We start from the raw sequence: 19,447 nt of genomic DNA, 5'->3' as shown, positions 1-19,447 counted from the left end.
GCAGAGAGATGAGGATGCCAGCCTCAGGCCAGAGGAAGAGAGTCTGGCAGGATGCTGCTCACCTCTTATCTTTCTTTCCAACCGTGAGATGCTCACTTAAGGTTCAAATTACAAGCAAAGCCTCCCACGGGGAAACCTTAGGTAATATGCTTTGGAATTACCCTCCTAGCAAGACTAAGTACAATACTAGGAGAGGGAATTCCCCAAAACAAAGTTTGATTTCCCCTCACTTGGCACAGAGCCTGGCATCTGTTTTTTTGTGTGTGACAATCAGAATAAGATCAAGGAGGTTTAGGCTTCCCCCTAGGATGCTGAAAGTTAGAAAGAACATTATACTCATCCCAACAAGAAAAAGTCAGATAAAGTAGAACTGTCATAACTTTCTGAAGTCATCAGACAGCTGAGGTCACAGGGTACCCAAGAGAATAAAATCTAAGCAAAGAGAGACCCCTCAAAGGAGAAAATGGATATGAACACATGCTCACTTGAGACAGGGCACAGGAAGACGAGGCGCTGGGCACAAACAAACAGGTAAGAAGAATTTAGCTAAAATTGTTCATCAACTGCTGAAAGCCAAGTAGGCTAGCCTGAGAGTACAAAATCTCTGGGAGCCACAGACACAAGGAGAATTTGCCCCAATGTGCAGGTTCTTCTCAGCAATCCCCCACTAAGTATGCGCATGACAAAGACTGTGTCCAGAGCAGGAAGCTGGAGAAAGCCTCCCTCAGTGATACAGGCCAGGAGGAGGGGGCAGCCAATACTGCCCGCCCGCCCAAAAAAGCATAATGCCCAGCCTGGCCCTTCCTTCTCCGAAGAACAAAAGCCTCAAGGGGCTGGGAGTAGATCAGCGAATCCTGTCTCCTACAGGGCACATGTGAGGACACATTTGGGCTGGTGGAAGGGTAAAAGAAAAAAAATCCTCTACCCTGATGGGACCAGCAGGATCACTGAGAAAGCCCACCCCCAAGACCCATGGCCACAGGGACCAAAGCTGGACCAGGATAATAGAGAATACCCTCTCTTCCCCAAACCAACAAGCACCAAGCGGAAATCAATAGGTATCTACAGCTGGGAGAGGGCAAGAGCATGGAGAGAGGTTTCCTTTGAAGCACAGAAATATAGGAAGATGCACATGGTAACAATAGAGGCTGGTGGTGAACTGAAGGGAACCAAAGCAATAACAAAATCCAAAGTAAGCTTAACTCCTAACTAGACTGACTCGATTCCCATTCCAACAGCCCGGCAGGAGAATCATGCCCATTTCTAAGCACAAATACCATTTCCCTCAGTTTTTACTGTCTCACTCATGATGTCTAACATTTAATCAAATGTGTCTAACACACACACAAAAGAAAAGTGAGAAATAACACACTGTGAAGGGACAAAGCAATCAACAGAAACAGACTCAGGGATGATGCGGATGTTAGAACTATTTGATAGGGGGTTTAAATAAAGTAACTATGACTATTATGTTAAAGGTGCTAGTGGAAAAAGTAGGAAAAATGCATGAACTGATAAGGAGCTCCAGCAGAGGTGGAAATTGTAAAAGTCAAATGGAAATGTTAAAAATAAAAATAGAAATAGAGTAGCCCATAAGCAAAATGGACTCATCATAAGATTTAATGGTCAAGGAAAGAATTAGTGAAGTGGAAGAAAGGTCAATAAATATTATCTAATACAAATTACTCAAACTAATACATGAAGAGAAAAATAAGAGTAAAAGACACAAAACACAGAATCCAAAAGCTGTGGGACAATATCAGTCTAAACTAAGTGTAACTGGAATCCCAGAAGGAAAAGAGGAAGAAAATGAGGCAGAAGAAACATATGAAGAGATGATGGATGAAAAATTTCCAACAGTAACATAAGGCAGAAAACACAGTTCAAATCCAGCTCAATTCCTAACCAGACTGACTCGATCCTGCATACTAACAGCCTCACAAAAGAAGAGGGCCCGTGTAAAGTGCTGAAAGAAATAATTGTGGGGACTTCCCTGGTGGCGCAGTGGTTAAGACTCCGAGCTCCCAATGCAGGGCGCTTGGGTTCAATCCCTGGTCAGGGAACTAGATCCCACATGCATGCCGCAACTAAGAGTTCGCATGCCGCAACTAAGGAGCCCACCTGCCACAACTGAGAGCCAGCGCAGCCAAGTAAATAAGTAAAATAAATAAATAAATAAATAAATAAAACATTTTAAAAAATAAAAGAAATAATTGTGAACCTGTAATTCTATATCCACTGAAAATATCTTTTGAAATGACAAACAAAAGCTGAGAGAATTCATTATAGCCAACCTACACTAAAAGAAATATTAAAGGAAGTTCTTCAAGCAGAAGGAATATGATACCAGAGAAACATGGATCTACGTAAAGAAATGAAGATCTCCAGAGATGATTAAAATGAAGGTAAATATAATGTACCTTATACATAATATGTGTTATATGTTACATACATATTTATATATGTGTTACAATTTACATATTTACAAATACAAAATACAATGTATTCTCTCCCTTATTTTAAATTGCTCCAAAGATAACTGTCTAAAGTAAAACAATAGAAATGTAGTGTAGACTTACAATGTAAGTAAAAGTAAAAAGTGAGACAACAAAAGCACAAAACATGGAAGAGAGAAATTGGAGTGTACTACTGAAAGTTCTTACATTATACATGAGGCAGTATACTATTCTTGAAGGTAGACTATGATTAATTAAAGATGTATACTGTAAATCCTAGGGCAATCACTAAAAAAATTATATAGAGATATAAATGATAAACCAATAGTGGAGATAAAATGAAATTTTAAATACTCAAAAAAAAAAATCCATGGAAACAGAGGGGGAAGAGAACAAAGAACAGACAGCAGAAATAGGAAACAAAAAAAAGATGGTAGATTTTAGTTCAACCACACTGGTAATTAATTATGTGTAAATGGCCAAAACACACCAATGAACAGATAAAGACTATAAGATTGGATAAAAAAGAATGATTATATATGCTATCTATAAGAAGCTCAATTTAAATAAAAAGACAAAGATAAATTAAAAGAAAGGTGTGGTAAGCAGACTTCTAGGTTGGCCCTCAGTATCTCCCACTCCCCTGTGTACAAGCCCTGTGTAATCCCCAGGACTGTGAATATGATGATCTTCACACCCGTGACTGGGTTATGTTATACGGCACAGTCAGGACAGGAAAATTATCCAGGTGGTTCTGACCTAATCACGTGAGCTCTTTAAAAGCAGAATTTTCTCCAGCTGGTGGCAGAAGGGGAAGTCAGAGAGATTTGAAGCATGAGAGGGATTCCACGTTAGGGAGGATCTCCAATGCTGAGACGGAGGGGCCATGTGGCAAGAACCCGAGAGCAGCTTCTAGAAGCTGAAAGACATTAACAGCAAGACAACCAGTATCTCAGTCCTACGCCTCAGGGAATGAATGCTCCCTGAAACCTGAATGAGCTTCCGGGCAGGAATGTAGAAGAGATGATGTAGATTTCAGGCTGTGAGATCTGGGCACAGCTTCTGACCTACAGGACTGTGTGCTAATAAACGGTTGTTGCTTAAAGTCACTAAAGTTTGTGGTAACAATAGAAAACTAATATAAATGGAAAAATATATACCATGCAAACACTAATCAAAAGAAAGCTGGAGTGACTACTATCAGACACTTTGGAACTATCAGCAATAAAGACAGACATTATATAATGATAAAGGACTCAATTCATCAAGAAGATCTAACAATTCTAAATATGTCTTCACATAATAACAGAGCTATAAAATATATGAAGCAAAAACCGTGAGAACTGAAAGGAGTAATAGACAAATCCACAATTATAGTTGGGGATTTCAACACTCCTTATTAATTGATAGAGAGTACAGACAAAATCAACCAGAATGTACAAGACACGAAGAACGGTATCAGCCAACTTGACCTTGTTGATATTTACAGAAAACTTCATCAACAAGTGCAGAACAACATGTTGTGTTCAAATAAATGCACATGGAACATTTATTAAGATATACACATTTCAGGCTTCCCAGGTGGTGCAGTGGCTGAGAATCCGCCTGCCAATGCAGGGGACACGGGTTCGAGACCTGGTCCGGGAAGATCCCACATGCCGCGGCGCAACTAAGCCCATGCGTCACAACTACTGAGCCTGCGCTCTAGAGCCCGCAAGCCACAACTACTGGAGCCCACGCGCCTAGACCATGTGCTCTGCAACAAGAGAAACCACTGCGATGCGAAGCCCGTGCACAGCAACGAAGAGTAGCCCCCACTGGCCACAACTAGAGAAAGCCCGTGCACAGCAACGAGGACCCAACACAGCCAAAGATAAATAAATATATTAAAAAAAAAAAAAAAGACATACACATTTCAGGCCATAAAACAAATTTAAAGAAATTTAAAAGAACTGAAATTATATAGCATACATACATATATATAGCATTCTGTGGCAACAATGGAATCAATAACAGAAAAATACCTGGAAAATCTAGAAATATCTGAAAATTAAACATAGTTCTAAATAACTCACAGGTCACAGAGGAAGTCACAAGGGAAATTAGAAACTATTTTGAATTGAATGAAAATGAAAACACAACACATCCAAATTTGTATCATAAGGCTAAAGCAGTGCTTGGAAATTTATAGCATCAAATGCTGGTAGTGAAACAGAAAACAAAAAACCCAATTAAAAAAAAAGGCAGGAGGAAGATTTAGGGACACAACACCAAAGAGGTATGAATGGCAAATGACTTGAAAAGACCCTCAGGCCTTCCCTGCTGGTCCAGTGGGTAAGACTCCACGCTCCCAGTGCAGGGGGCCCAGGTTCGATCCCTGGTCAGGGAACTAGATCCCACATGCCGCAACTAGAAGATTCCGCGTGCCGCAACTAAAAGATTCCATGTGCCGCATCGAAGATCCTGCATGCAGCAACTAAGATGCAGTGCAGCCGACTAAATAAATAAATATTAAAAGAAAAGAAAAGAGAAGAGAAGACCCTCAATATCCTCAGTCATTAGGGTTGTGCCAACTAAAACTACAGTGACACATCACTACATACCTCTTAGAATGGCTAAAAACAAAAACAAATTAAACCCTGATAATACCAAGTGTTGGTAAAGATGTGGAACATCTCCTCCTCCCGTCTCACTCCGTCCTGGGCAATCACTGGTCTGTTTTCTGCTATGTAGTTTTGCCTTCTCCAAAATACCATATAAATGGAAATCATACAGTGTAGAGTCTTTTGAGTCTGGCCTCTTTTACTTGACATAGGAGTTGACAAACGATGGCATACTGCCCATTTCTGTATGGTCTGTGAGCTAAGAATGATTTTTAACTGGTTGAGGGAAAAGAGTCAAAAGAATATTTCATGACACATGAAAATTATACGAAATTCAAATTTTAATGTCCATCAATAAAGTTTGCTATAATGTTAAACATACATTTACCATATGACCCAGAAACCCTTTTCCTGGGCATTTACCAAGAAAAACTAAAACCTACATTCACAAAAACCTGTATGCAAAGATTTACAGTTTAGGCTTTATTCATAGTTGCCTAAAACTGGACATATCCTAATGTCTTTCAACTGGTCAGCAGATAAACAAACTGTGGTACATCCACACGCTGCAATTCCACTCAATACAAAAGAAGGAACTACTGGGACTTCCCTGGTGGTGCAGTGGTTAAGAATCTGCCTGCCAATGCAGGGAACACAAGTTCAATCCCTGGTCCGGGAAGATCCCACGTGCCGCAGAGCAACTAAGCCCGTGCACCACAACTACTGAGCCTGCGCTCCAGAGCCTGCATGCCGCAATTACTGAGCCCGTGAGCCACAACTACTAAAGTCTGCATGCCTGGAGCCCGTGCTCCGTGACAGAAGAAGCCACTGCAATGAGAAGCCCATGCACCGCAACAAAGAGTAGCCCCCGCTCGCCACAACTAGAGAAACCCTGAGCGCAGCAATGAAGACCCAATGCAGCCAAAAAAAAAAAAAAAAAAAAAGAATGAACTACTGATACAACAACATGGATGAATGTCAAATGCACTATGCTAAGTCAGGGGCAAATATTTTCTATAAAGGGCCAGATAGTAAATATTTTACACTCTGTGGGCTTTCTAACGGTTATGTAAGCCTCTAGACCCTGTATTATCGTCACACTTCACACTTGGAACCTATAGAATAGCTTCTATTTTAAGGTTCAAATATTGAGTGGAAACACAAAAACAGGAGATGCAGAGTGACAGAAATGGATGAGAAGTCTCCTAATATCTATTCTCCCATTTTTCCTTGATAATAGGATCCCCAATTTAGCTGGGCACATGGAATAGGCTACATTATTTCTTCCTTATGGTGAGGTGTAGCCATGTGACTAAAGAGTGACAGGTGGAAAATAAGTGGAATTATGGTGTATAATTTCTTGAGAAGAATCCATAAAAAATGGGGTGTACTCTCCTACTCTTTTTCCCTGGCTGAAATATGGACATGACAGATAGAGCCTCAGCAGCCATCTTGGGTCATGAGGTAGCCCTACACAGGCGGAGGGTGAAGGAACAGCAAGTCAAGAGGAATCTGGCCTTCGTGACTCTGAAACCCCTCTGTGCACTCTGGAGGATCTACCTCTGAACTTCTGTTATGAGAAAGAGAAACATTGTTCTGTCTTCTTTAAGCCATTATTGTTTGGGTTTTTTTTACTCAAAGCCAAAGCTAATCCTAACTATACACAGTGAGAATTCATTCCTCACAAAGGTGGTGCCAGAGTGAGACTCCTGGAGACCTCGTGCTATGCAGCCTGAGCTGTCTCGTTCCACTCCATTCCTGGCCTGGTTTTCTTCAACCTTCCCTTTGACACTGGGAGCTTCCCGTACAATTCCACTAAATTCCCTTTTTTGCTTAAGTTAGACAGAATAGGTTTCTTTTGCTTGCAAACAAAGAACCTTACCTCATAAAACAAATTTTGCACGCTTTGGAAAAATCTGAAGAGTGTTTGGGTTGAGAGTCTACTACATGATAAAAGAAAAAAAAATTGCCCAGGATACCATTCCAGACTCAAATCAGCCCAAGTCATCCTACTTTTCACCTTATGTTGCTTATCACGCCCAGTACCTGTAGCCCAGTAGTAGATATCCCAGTCATTACTGGGTTCATTAATCAGGCGATCGTAGAGGTTCAGTTGTTTCTCTGTCATGTGGTGCAGATGTGCCTTAGCAAAGAGGCTAGAAAGAAGAAAGAAAAAGAAGTTGAAAAGCCTGTCTCCAGTCAAAGAGAAGTGACATCCAGACTCCGATCCCCCTACCTAAGTAGGATGCAGTTTTCCAGCATTCCCCTCTTTCTACTCTCATAGAGCAGCCGGGCTCTTTTGGTTTCTATGGATTCATCAGTTCGCTCCCGCCACGGAGGCAAAGGGATTTCAATCATGTCCTTCTGGGAATCTGTTGGGCTGTCACCTCTGTAGCAGCGTCTGAATGATGTCACTCTGAGTGAAGGAGACACTAGGTGGCGCCTTGACAGAGCAAGCATCTGAAACAAATAAGCCATAAATATCACACTTTTTTTTTTTTTTGGCCTCAGCATGCGGGATCTTAGTTCCCCGACCAGGGATAGAACCTGCGCCCCCTGCAGTGGAAATGCGGAGTCTTAACCACCGGACCGCCAGGGAAGTCCCCACAAACAACTTTTTAACAAGGACGACCATCCTTGTCATTCACTCAACACTTACTACGTGCAAAATGCATTTGATCTCCTTCAGCCCTTAAGAAGTTATGCCGATTTTATAATAACTATAAATGGAGTTTTATCTTTGAAAATTGTGAACTACTACGTTGTACACCTGAAACTTATAAAATACTGTAAATCAACTATACCTCAATAAAAAAAAAAAAAAGAAGTTATGCTGACACTGTCCCCACTTTACAGCTTAGGAAGCTGAGGCTCGGAGAGGTTAAATGACTTACCAAGATCACCCAAATAGTAACTGCTGTGAAGACTGGAACCCACCCCTGACTGCAAACATGTTCTTAACCAGTGTCTTTCCAGAACCTCTCCAGCAGAAATATTTTCTCCTTCCTTTGCATTCCCTTAAAATTCTTACAATATGGTTTGCATTCTAATCACCTGCCTGGGTTAAAATCTGAGCATATGGTGATGGTATGGTCCCTAATTCCCCAAAGTCTCCCAATCTAGAGAAGGGCAAAAACTATCAAGACGCAATGAGAAGGTGGTGACGTCAGCAAGATGGTGGAACAGGAAGTCCCACACTCTCCTCCTCCCACGGAGACACAAACTACCCAACAATACACCAACCAATTCCCTTTATGAGAAATCCAGAAACCAGCTAAGAGGCTCCTGAACCTCAGGTGAGCACAAAACCAGCTGCACTACAGCTGGAAGAAAAATTTATGGTACTCATTCAACATAGTCCCTCCCCTTGGCTTAGCCCAGTGCAACCGGAGAAAATTCTCAGCTCCTGGCTTCTCCCTGGGAGGGAAAGAAAAGACTGAAACATACACCCAATATGCAGCCTTTCAGGGGGATGCCTGATTGACTAGTTTCTGTCTTGTCTGAACCTAAGTGTGACGGAAAAGGTGCCAGGTTGGGGGCTGCTGAGAAATAGGTGAGGGTTTGCACTAGCATACACTCACTCGCCATCGTCCCTACCTGTGGCTTAGCACAAAACAAGCAGAAGAAAACCCCCAATTCCTGACTTCTACCTGGGGAGGAAGAGTTAGAATGTGTGTCTACGTTCCAGCTTTTTGGGGAGCTGCCTGAGAGAATGGCTTCTGTCTTGCCTGTCTCAGAGCACTGACAGGGCCCAGCATACTCTAGATATTTGGGGGCCTCTGAAAGCCAAAGAGACCTGGGCAGCTTGCTGCTGCTTCTGAGGACCTATGGTACAGCAGACAGAGGCCAATGGAAAGAAAGGAGGAGCATGCATCCGAAACTCCTGCTTTTCAAGGAGCTGCACAAGGGACTGGTTTCTGTCTTGGCCAACCTGCAGCGCTCATGGGACCTGGGATACTCTGAAGCCTGGGGGCTGCTGAGAAGGAGAGCTGGGAGGCTTGAGGCAGCTCCAGAGAACCTGTAGTACCATAAAGGGGACACCAGAGGGAGCAAGAGATTATGAGCGCCTGAAAAAAGAAGCCAGCAAATCCCTCTAGTTAGGAATCTACATGCACAAGTCTAGAGAAGACATTTCTACACAAAAGGTTTGACAGGCCCCTAGATTCTCTAGCTGGACCGACTGGCAAAGGTCTTTCCTTGTACAAAGTCAGTCGAAAAAGACTGGGAGAGGTGGTTGTTTTTTCAAATGCATGGATCTAAGCACAAAGTTGCAAGGTGTATGAAGAAATGGCAAAACAAGGCCTAATCAGAGAAATAAAACAAACTTCCAGAAACCAACCCTGGAAACAGAGGTATACGAATTACCTGACAAATAACTCAAAATAACTGTCATCAAGATGTTCAATGAGCTGAGGAAAACAATGCAAGAACAAAATGAGAATATCAATGAAGAGAAATATTTAAAAAAAAAAAAAAACAAATTTTGGAAATGACCAAATTGAAAAATTCACTACAGGGGTTAAATAGCATACTTGTTCAAGCAGAAGAATCAGTGAACTCAAAGACAGTTTATTTGAAACTACCCAATCAGAGGAAGAAAAAGGAAAAGAATGAAAAAGAGTGAAGTACGCTTCAGGGACTTACAGGACATCATCAAGCTGACCAATATAAATATTATGGGAATCCCAGAAGGAGAAAAAAGAGAGAAAGGGGCAGAAAGTTTATTTGAAGGAATAATGGTCAAAAACTTCCCCAATTTGGGGAAAGAAATGGACATCCAAATTGAAGAAACCCAAAGGAGACAAAGGACGCTAGACAGTAACACAAAAACATATGAAAGCATAAAGCTCACTGGTAAATGTATACATAGAACAAACACAGGATACTGTAACACTGTAATGATGGTGGGTAAATCACGTCTAATTCTGGCTTAGAAGTTAAAAGACAAAGACAAAAAACTATAAAATATGCTAATGGATACACAACAAAAATATGTAATTGTGACATCAATAACAAGGTGGGAGGAGTAAAAGAGCAGCTTCTGTATGAGATTGAAATTGAGTTATTATCAGTTTAAAATAGATTATAAAATGTTTTATGTAAGCCCCACGATAACCACAAAGAAAACACCTATACACAATAGAAAATGAGAAAGGAATCGAAGCATGTCTCTATAGAAGAAAATCAATGAAACACAAGGGATGACAGCAAAAGAGTAAAAAGGGACACAAAAGCTACAAGACAGATAGAAAACAATGAACAAAATGGCAATAGTAAGTCCTTCCCCATCAGTAATTATTTTAAATGTAAGTGGATTAAACTCACCAATCAAAACACATACAGTGGCTGAATGGATTTAAAAAAACCCCACAAGATCCAACTATATGCCTTACAAAAAACTCATTTTAGATGTAAGGGAACATGTAGGCTGAAAGTGAAAGTCTGAAATATATTCCATGCAAAAGGTAACCAAAAGAGAGCAGAGATGGCCCTACTTATATCAGACAAAATAAACTTTAAGTCAAAACTGTCAAAAGAGATTTTAAAAGGACATAATATAATGATTAAAGGGTCAATTCACCACGAGGATACAACAAGTACACATGCAACCAATATCAGCGCATCCAAATATATGAAGCAAATATTGACAGAACTGAAGGGAGAAATAGTAACACAATAATATTTGCAGATTTCAAAAGCCATTTTCAATAATAAATCGAACATCCAGACAGAAGATCAATAAGGAAGTAGAGGACACGAACAACGCTGTAAGCCAAAAGGGCCAAACATACATATACAGAACATTCCACTAAACAGCAGCAGAATACACATTCTTCTCAAGCACACTGAGGACATTCTCCAGGATAGACAGCATGTGAGGTTTTGAAACAAGTCTTAACAAAAAAGATTGAAATCATACAAAGTATATTTTCTGACCGCAACAGAATGAAACTAGAAATCAACAGCAGAAGGAAAACTGGAAAATTCACAAATAAGTGAAAATTAAACAACACTCTCACTCTTGAACCACCACTGGGTAAAAAGAGAAATCAAAAGGGAATTAGAAAATATCTGGAGACAAAAACACATCACAAAACTATGAGATTGAGCAAAAGCAGTTCTAAGAGAGAAGTTTACAGTGTTAACAGCCTATATTCAAAAAGAAAAACGATCTTATGAAACTATGTGAAACCATGACAGATACTAAAGACTTAAAAAGAACAGAGAGACTTAAAAAAAGAGAGAAGGGCCGCCCAGAGGCTGTCGGGCCAGCTCCACCTGGGAAATAGGTGAAATCTGAATTGGGTCTCCCACGAAGACTGACGGTTCAACGATATTACGAGACAGACACACAGTGGGCTCAGGCAAGGGCGGATGTAACCTGAATCTCCCTACGTTGCAAGATCGACCTCTCCTTGGGTCTGCCCTTGCCCTGGGCTATCAGGCAGTTGGACGCTTCTCTCGGCCTCCACTTCAGAGGAAGACGAGATACAGTTCTCACTGCGGCCTGCCTAGGACCCTAGAACCCCCACTCTCCTCACCCGCGCAAGGGCCGGGAACACAGCGGCCACCGCCATTTTACCCGAGCCGCAGCAGAAGCCTGAGGCCCGGTCACTTCCGGGAACTTCCGGGCACCAGTCCCGCAGACAGCGGCTCTGAGGACCTGAGCCGGAAGATACGTCCTTGCGTATGGCGGAAGTGGCTGTGCGTGTGACGCCGGCGGCGGGGGACCTGGGGCAGAGAGCGGTTCGCGCGCTTCGGGCCTAGTCCGGACTCACCGCCGCCGCCGCCATATTCCCGGTAACGGGGGCGCGCGGCCGGGGGCCGGCTGGGCCGGAAGAGGGCTCGGGGACGGCGCTGAGGCGGGGAGGGGGTCGGTTGAGTTTGGGGTAGCCGGAGTTGGCGGGCGGCGGGAGGCGCGGGCCTTTGAGGGAGGGGACCGAGGGCGTCGGGCCGGGTCTGTGGGGAGGGAGCGCGGCGGGCCTAGCCGGGGGGGGCGAGGACTAGGCCTGGGTGGGGAGCGGAGGTGGCTGGAGCTCCGGGACCCGCAGGGACTCTAGCCGGGGCCGCTTGGGGCCTCGGCAGGTGCGGCGGGCTGTGGCTGCGGGCTTCGCCGCGATCGTTCTTCGCAGCGCCATCCGAGGGCCCCTAGGAGCAGAGGCCTGCACTTCCTCGTCGCGCCCCAGGCAGCTGCGGCGCAGCTCCGGTCGGGCCCGAGGGTGATGGGCAGCGAGCCCCGCGAGCCCCGGTGGCCTGGGAGAGCGAGGGGCGGCGCGAGGCCGGGGGCGGGGCGGAGCGGGTGGGGCAGAGCTCGGGCTGCCGGGATGCTGCGTCTCTGGAGACGGGAGGTTGGCAACCAATGCCCTCATCCCACCCTGGGACCCTTATGCCTTCTAACTCTTGTTTCTTTCTGGATACTGCAGTGGCATCTTTCTTACCCTGTCCATTTTCCGGGCTCGAGATCTTCCTTCCGGAGCCATGTCAGAAGGAGTGGACTTGATTGATATATATGCTGACGAGGAGTTCAATCAGGTGAGGGGTCATCGGGAACACTGGGATTTTCCTGTATCAGCTGAGGAATCACTTGCACCAGACTTGCTGTGGTTCCAGGCTATGTCAGTCCTTGAAGATTTTCTAGGCCTAAACACCCCTCTGTCAGATCTAAAATTTTCCCTCTAGCACAGACTTCCAAGATTTCTGACCGTTCTGCTTTATGTTAACTTAAGCCTCCAGGTTTAATTTTAAAAGCTTTGATTTAAGAGTAAATAAAAATTAGGTTTAATAGAGTGATGAATCAACCTGTGGAACTTGCTCCCCCAGGAAGCCAAAGTTGGATGTCAGTCTCTTCGAAGACTAACCAAAATTAAAAATCAGAATTAGGTTTGCTATAGTATTCATGAGGACGATGTTGATACCTGTTCTTTTGAGATTCTCTCAAACTGCCCCTGGAGAAATGTAGTCTCCTCCCCCATAAGGCAGTGAGAGGCACAATATAAAAGATAACTTTAACGTTTAATTTCAGCTGCATTCCAGTTGTTTTCTATCTTCCTTCCTTTCAGAAGTAGCTTGACTCCAGGCTTGAGAAGTCCATAGGCATTTTAGTGTAATAAATTTTATTGATGAATCTGCTTGTTTGGTGGGGGGAGGTAAAGGTGTTGGACAAACCAGTTATGAAGCAGGTATAGACCCAGTCACATACTCTAAGTTGGATTTGTTGGTCTCTGTGATATGTCAAGAAATATGATACAGTAATCTCCTTTGAAACAATAATCTCATATACAGTTCATTTCTGAGCTCTTGAGGTCAAATCTCAAGAGTGTCCCAAAATCTCTATTTAAAACTTCCTAATATCTTGCCTGGATTATTTTCAACACTGTTCTACTCGAGTAAGCTGGTTCTTCCTATTGGCATCTTTCAATGACTACATGTCAGGACCTGGAAAGAGAATAAAAAAAGATAGGCTAGGGAAGGAAAGTGCTCTGATTGGACCCTGACTTTGCTATGAAGCAACAGAAGAGGTTGATATATGCCATTTCTTTCACTTGACATAAGTTAGTCATTTTCCCGTGTCTTCTCAGGCAAACTGAAGTCATGGACATGTGGCTGCTGATTAACTTAAATACATGAAGATTTTTCTTTAAATTTCAAACAAGTCATAATTATTTATGGATGAAAAGAAAGGTTTAGAATATTTAGTTACAAACCATTGTTTTCCTGAGTTTTTCATATTACTTTGAATCAGACTTTTACTACTTTTTACTTTTTTTTTTTTTTTAGTACAAGACGGCAAGAAAAGAAGGCTCCCTTAGTTGTTTTCAATTATTAATTGTAAAAACTTCTTTGCCCCTAATTTCCTTATCTGTGGGTTGGTAACGGTGCTGCTGATTCACTTTGGGAAATGGGTAGAACAGGGTCCTTGACCACAGGGACATTTGGTCTGAGAAATGAGATTCCATAATTTCTTAAGCAATGCAGCTTGTAGGTCATAGGCAAGACATAGGCGTCATCCAATGGTCACTGCTTTGTCAAGGTAGAAGTCATTGGCCTCAACAATTTGTTCTCTGGTCTCTTTAGTTAAACAGGACTTTTTTATGGGTCTAAGATAGGCCAAAGATGGTGTGTGAAATCAAGTAGACATTTATATCAAATGGACAGTATTTGATACTTAGTAAGTTGAAGAAAGTATAGATTTTGAATGTCTTATGTCTGGGGGAAGGTCAGGGGAGGGGTGCTTTTTTCCCCACAGGTGAGTTAATTTTTAGCAAAGCTGGTTTTAGTATATTTTGGAGGCTGCTAAAGGAGTGGTAAAAGCTCTGTTTGGCTAGGATTGTTAGAAGCAAGCTTAGACTGAAGGCAGCGAGTACACATTGTGTTTTAGAATGTTATAAGAATGTTATTGATTCACCCCAAGCTTACCCATGCACAAGAACCTTGTCACGTGTACTTTGCTCCCCGGGGAAAATAAGCACTGTTCCTAGATGGAACCCTATCGTGCTGACTCCCGGATCTCTTAAAACATGTACTGCAAAAGCCTCTTTTGCAGAGCTACTTCACTCCTTTTACAGTTGGAATCTTAGGATTCACAGCTGCTTTCTTAGGCTGGGGAGAACAACTAGAAAAGAGACTGAGAGCTGCCATCCTCCTGAGTGTTTTGTCTCTGTTCTGTTCCTTGTGCTAAGACAGGCACTTTGCACAATATGCTCAGTTTTCCTCATTTTATCAACAAGTATTTATTGAGCTACTTCTGTTTGCTAGGCACTGTGTTAGAAGTAGTGAGATCAAAGGAAAAAATGGATTTCTTTGCTCAAAAGAGGTTCCATTCCTGGTGGTTGAGAGCAGTGGACAGTGACGGAAGGAGAGTGTGAGGTGAGAACTGTGGAAATAGTAATTACAAAGCCAAAAACTGGGCTTTGGTTACAGTTAAAAGAAAATTATATCAAATAGGTTGCTTTGAGAAAAATAAATCCTAAGCTTTATTATTCCCCTTAGATATCAGGAAAAAGGCTGGCAGGTAGGAACATTGAGCAGACAGGTGGGGAAGTTCTCATTTAAATTCATAATCATGCAAGTTCTCTTTTGTAGACCAAGAGGCTTCATGAAACAATCACAGTTATTCCTATGCTATTAAACGCAGAATTGTCCCTGGTATTAATTCAGTATTAAATACATACTTCTTTTTTAAGCTCCCTGAAATGAATCCCTCGACATCAATGCCTGTAAAACATTGTATTTTTCACTTAATTTGTAGAATTAGATTTTTCTTTAACTGTGTAAAACAACAGCTCATTTGGTAATCTGCAAGACCTCAGGACCTATCTGTTTTTCTGTCTTAGCAACTGAAGAGTAAAATGAACTGATGTTGCTAGCAAATTTAAATCCAAACACAACTTGATACATTGTTTCTTCAATAAAATCTTCAGCAGAATCCTCAACAGGTCTGTGCATCAGAATAGTTCCCACAAACTTCTTTGAACTGAGGCTCTGTGGCACAGAGAGACCATTTGAATCTTGTGACAATTTTGCATTCATTGAATCCGTTTGTGTTTCTTAAAGTGGTAAGGTAATCCATCCACCAGGGTCTTCCAGGATTGAGTCTGTCATATTCTCTAAGGAACCCTGAAAGAGTAGATTGTTTGCTGAGGCTTACAGTATGGGGGATTTCCTGGTGATACGTTTGATCTCTGAGCTGCCCAAGTCTGCATGTTCTCTACCCAATTATCAGCAATAATTTTTGTATTACAACTTTTACACATACATCTCTGAATCACAGATACTGCACAGAAGGAATTCCAGTTTGGTACCACTGACCATCCAAGATGGTGTGTTTCCTTATTCCCTTTAAGTTCCATTTCACAATCCTTGATTTATTTAAAAAAAAAAAAAAAAAGGCACCCTGGTTTGAAGTGTGAAGTAGTGTTGTCCAAGGATTAGAGCATTGAAGAGGACTGAGTGGTTTCTAAGTTCCTTCTCTACCTTGAACTACAAGGGCAAATCATACATAGTACAAGAAGAAACAAATAAGTGGTTTCTCTAGAGTTAAGACTGTTTGAGATACAAGGCTGTGAAATATTTTACACATAAAATGTTGAGTTATTAGTCGCAGCTTTCTTCACCTTTTTAATTTATTATCCGCCCTGTGCTTTCCAGTGTTAGCTTCTGCCTGTTCTTCACATACCCATCCTTTTTTATGCAAGGTCCTTATTTATAGGTTTGACTACCTAAAATAGTTTTCCTGTGCTTATTTGCCTCACTGATTCCTTTTCTTGCTTTTAAGTTGCCCCTAAAATGTTTACTCCCTTTTGCCATTCTCTTTGTGAGATTTTTACAAGGTTCAAACTCCTCTCCTATGGGGCTTCTTAAGAGTATTTGTAATATTTGAAGCTATTTACATGCCTCAGGAAGTAGAATCCTTTCCCCCTCAATACCAGAACAATCCAATAGTATTATCATGGTGTGCATGTCCTTCCCTTGTAATTCAGGTAAACTGAGAAACTAAAAGATTGTTTCCAGAAGTTTCTGATGGTATGTAGGTCTAAGAATGCATTTTGTAGTTAGTCTCTTCTCTCTAGTCGAAGTTCAGGATCAGCAGTTCTCGTGATGGTATTGAAGGGAGAAAGTTACTGGAGCTTCCTGTCCTGAGTTGCATTCGGGGAAATGATTCTCCTTCAGGCAGTTAAACAAGTTACCTAATACAGGTTCTTTTATTCCCTTAGTATAGGCTCTTTCTTTATTCCTGTTTTTAAAAGACAGCAATGACGTGAATGAGCTATAGTTTCCCTAAAACACTCCGAACGTCTCCCTGTATCTCTCATTTTGGCAGTATCCTCTTTAGCACTGTTTGGATGTTTTAGAATGTTACCTGAAAATATACTTGTCTGATCCTTAAAATAAAAAGATCCTCTCTGAGATAATAACATTGCAAAATCTGAAACATTAAGGTCCCTTAGTAGTAGTTCTTGTGATTTTAGGATTTTTTTGTATAAGTGTTAGCTTGGGCTGCTGTAACAAAGTAACAAAAACTGGGTGGCTTATGAACAAATGTGTTTCTCACAGTTCTAGAGGCTGGAAAACTGAGATCAAGTTCATGTTCTGGTGAGCAGCCTCTCTCAGTTGCAGACTGCCAACTTGTATCCTCACAGCATGCAGTGCAGAGCAGAGCAGAGCAAGCAAGCTCTCTTGATTCTTATAAGGGCACTAATCCCTTTCATGGGCTCTACCCTCAAGACCTCATCTCATCTTAATTACCTCCTAAAGGCCCTACTTCCTAATACCATCACACTGGGGAGTAAGGTTTCAGTGTATGTGGGGTGGAATCAAACATTCAGTCCATAACAGTAATATATCACATAGGTAAAAAGTATATTTTGCCTATCATGCAGAATACACGTTCATATTTGAATGCTTACTATAACACAGCTTATGATATCGGTGCTTGTCCTATATCCTGACCTTTATATTTTAGAGAACTTCACTGTTTTTGTGTATCATTGGACATCTCTGGTATTGCTCAAAGATGTCTCATATAAATGTCATGGTAATGTATTGGATCCCCATGTCATTTGAGAAATAGAATTTATAATGGAAAATCCCCCTGTTATTCACTTCCCTTTTATTTTATTTTTTATATTTCTTTGATGGTTAATGGAAAGATGGGATTATGTACTATGAGTTTTAGAGCTTCTCTAAATCATTTGTGTAAATCAAAGAGTTTAAACCAGTAACTCCCATTCTTTTTTCTGTTTTGGTTCCCACTTTAACATGCTTTTCCCCTGATTTCCATTTTTAAATAAATATACTCCCTTCCTTCCTTTCTTTCTTTCTTCCTTCCTTAATTCTTCTTTCTTCCTTCCTTTCTTCTTTTCTTTCTTCCTTCCTTCCTTCCTCCCTCCCCCCTCCTTCTTTCTTTTTTCTTTCTTTCATTTTTGGCTGTATTGGGTCTTCGTTGCTGCGCATGGGCTTTCTCTAGTTGCGGTGAGCGGCGGCTACTCTTCGTTGCGGTGCACGGGTTTCTCGTGGTGGTTTCTCTTGTTGCGGAGCATGGGCTCTAGGCACGCGGGCTTCAGTAGTTGTGGCTCAAAGGCTCTAGAGCGCAGGCTCAGTAGTTGTGGTGCACGGGCTTAGTTGCTCCACGGCATGTGGGATCTTCCCGGACCAGGGCTTGAACCTGTGTCTCTTGCATTGGCAGGAGGATTCTTAACCACTGTGCCACCAGGGAAGCCCTACTCTATTTCTTATTAAGTAGAAGAGTAAATTTTGTGTAACTCTTGATTTTGGAAATAGCATAAGATGTTGAAAATAAATTTTCATTAGTGTATCTTAGATGTGGTCTTGAGAAGCTGGCCACATTGATAGCAGCAGCAGATGCATCTCTGTGCATTCTTAGTTTGCTTGTTTAATCATCATGTACCTTTTGAGTTTCACAGTTGATTAAAGCTAGAAACACTATAGACTCCTAACAGGGTCTTAGAAGAAACACCTACATAAGTATAATTAAGTGTTAAAATTGTTTTACATGGGGAAGTTTTTCCTCCTAGTTTCTTAGAGTAGGACGAGGAAGTTTTGTATATTTTATAAAATATTTGACCGTGGATTGTAAGTAAATTAGAGTAAAATAGAATAAACAAAATGAAAGGTTTTCAAACCCACCTTTGCCAACCCCTCGTCTCTTAGGACCCAGAGTTCAACAACACAGATCAGATTGACCTGTATGATGACGTGTTGACAGCCACCTCACAGCCCTCAGATGACAGAAGCAGCAGCACTGAGCCGCCACCTCCTGTTCGCCAGGAGCCATCTCCCAAGCCCAATAACAAGACCCCTGCAATTCTCTACACCTACAGTGGCCTGCGTAATAGGCGAGCTGCTGTCTATGTGGGCAGTTTCTCCTGGGTGAGCATGGGTAACCAAAAAGTCTTGTGGGTGGGCTGGAGGGAGAGCACTGGGAGGAGATGGCATTTTCAAAAACCACTGTTGCACTGTTTTGTGCTCTGATGGGGTTGGGTTTCTTTTTCCTGGGATCAGGTTGGATTGATCTCTGAAAGAGAACTATCCTGAGGACGTACTGGTGCCGAAGAAAGCAATGATTATGTGGGTAGTTGCTTTTTCTGCCATCTTGTTACCGCCCCTGACCCTGGGGCTTTTATGTCTACCAGGGTCATCTGTGGGATGAGATTTCAGAGTGAACACCTTGAACTCTTGGTGGTCATTAGATGGTCCTATGATAATGATGGGTGAGAGGGAGCAAAGACCTTGATAGCTGTAGTACGCTCGGGGTAGGTGGTGATTGTTGTTCTGCAAAAGTTATTGTATGACATGTTTTTGGGCTGGTGATGGGAGGTGGTGTTTTCAAATTAAGAAATGTATATACTGAGGGGAAAGTTGCTGTCA

The 19,447-nt window shown here is 42.0% G+C and overlaps 2 protein-coding genes across 8 annotated transcripts in view; one reads left to right on the top strand and one right to left on the bottom strand.

Moving 5' to 3' along the window:
- The window catches only part of SDHAF2 (succinate dehydrogenase complex assembly factor 2), a 13,103-nt gene extending 1,345 nt beyond the window's left edge, over positions 1–11,758 (bottom strand). Inside the window, exons 1-3 of one of the 3 annotated variants that reach the window (XM_082477582.1) lie at positions 11,643–11,758; positions 7,296–7,519; positions 7,106–7,215 (exon numbers count right to left, since the gene is read on the bottom strand). In XM_082477582.1, the coding sequence (XP_082333708.1) occupies positions 7,106–7,215; positions 7,296–7,519 (334 nt within the window). In that variant the 5' untranslated portion in view covers positions 11,643–11,758. Of the gene's footprint in view, positions 1–7,105; positions 7,216–7,295; positions 7,520–7,953; positions 8,897–11,601 lie in introns of those variants that run through there. The other 2 variants (XM_082477580.1, XM_082477581.1) reach the window with 2 other exon arrangements.
- Positions 11,750–19,447, top strand: part of CPSF7 (cleavage and polyadenylation specific factor 7) — a 22,476-nt gene continuing 14,778 nt past the window's right edge. For 3 of the 5 annotated variants that reach the window (XM_082477554.1, XM_082477555.1, XM_082477552.1), the window contains exons 1-3: positions 11,750–11,860; positions 12,484–12,592; positions 18,731–18,949. In XM_082477554.1, the coding sequence (XP_082333680.1) occupies positions 12,539–12,592; positions 18,731–18,949 (273 nt within the window). In that variant the 5' untranslated portion in view covers positions 11,750–11,860; positions 12,484–12,538. Of the gene's footprint in view, positions 11,934–12,483; positions 12,593–18,730; positions 18,950–19,447 lie in introns of those variants that run through there. The other 2 variants (XM_082477553.1, XM_082477556.1) reach the window with 2 other exon arrangements.

Source organism: Balaenoptera physalus (assembly GCF_965194825.1).
Source record: "Balaenoptera physalus genome assembly, chromosome: 10".
In the NCBI taxonomy this organism is placed as follows: domain Eukaryota; kingdom Metazoa; phylum Chordata; class Mammalia; order Artiodactyla; family Balaenopteridae; genus Balaenoptera; species Balaenoptera physalus.
The sequence above is the reverse complement of the archived record's forward strand: the minus strand, read 5'-3'. Positions and strand labels throughout refer to the sequence as shown.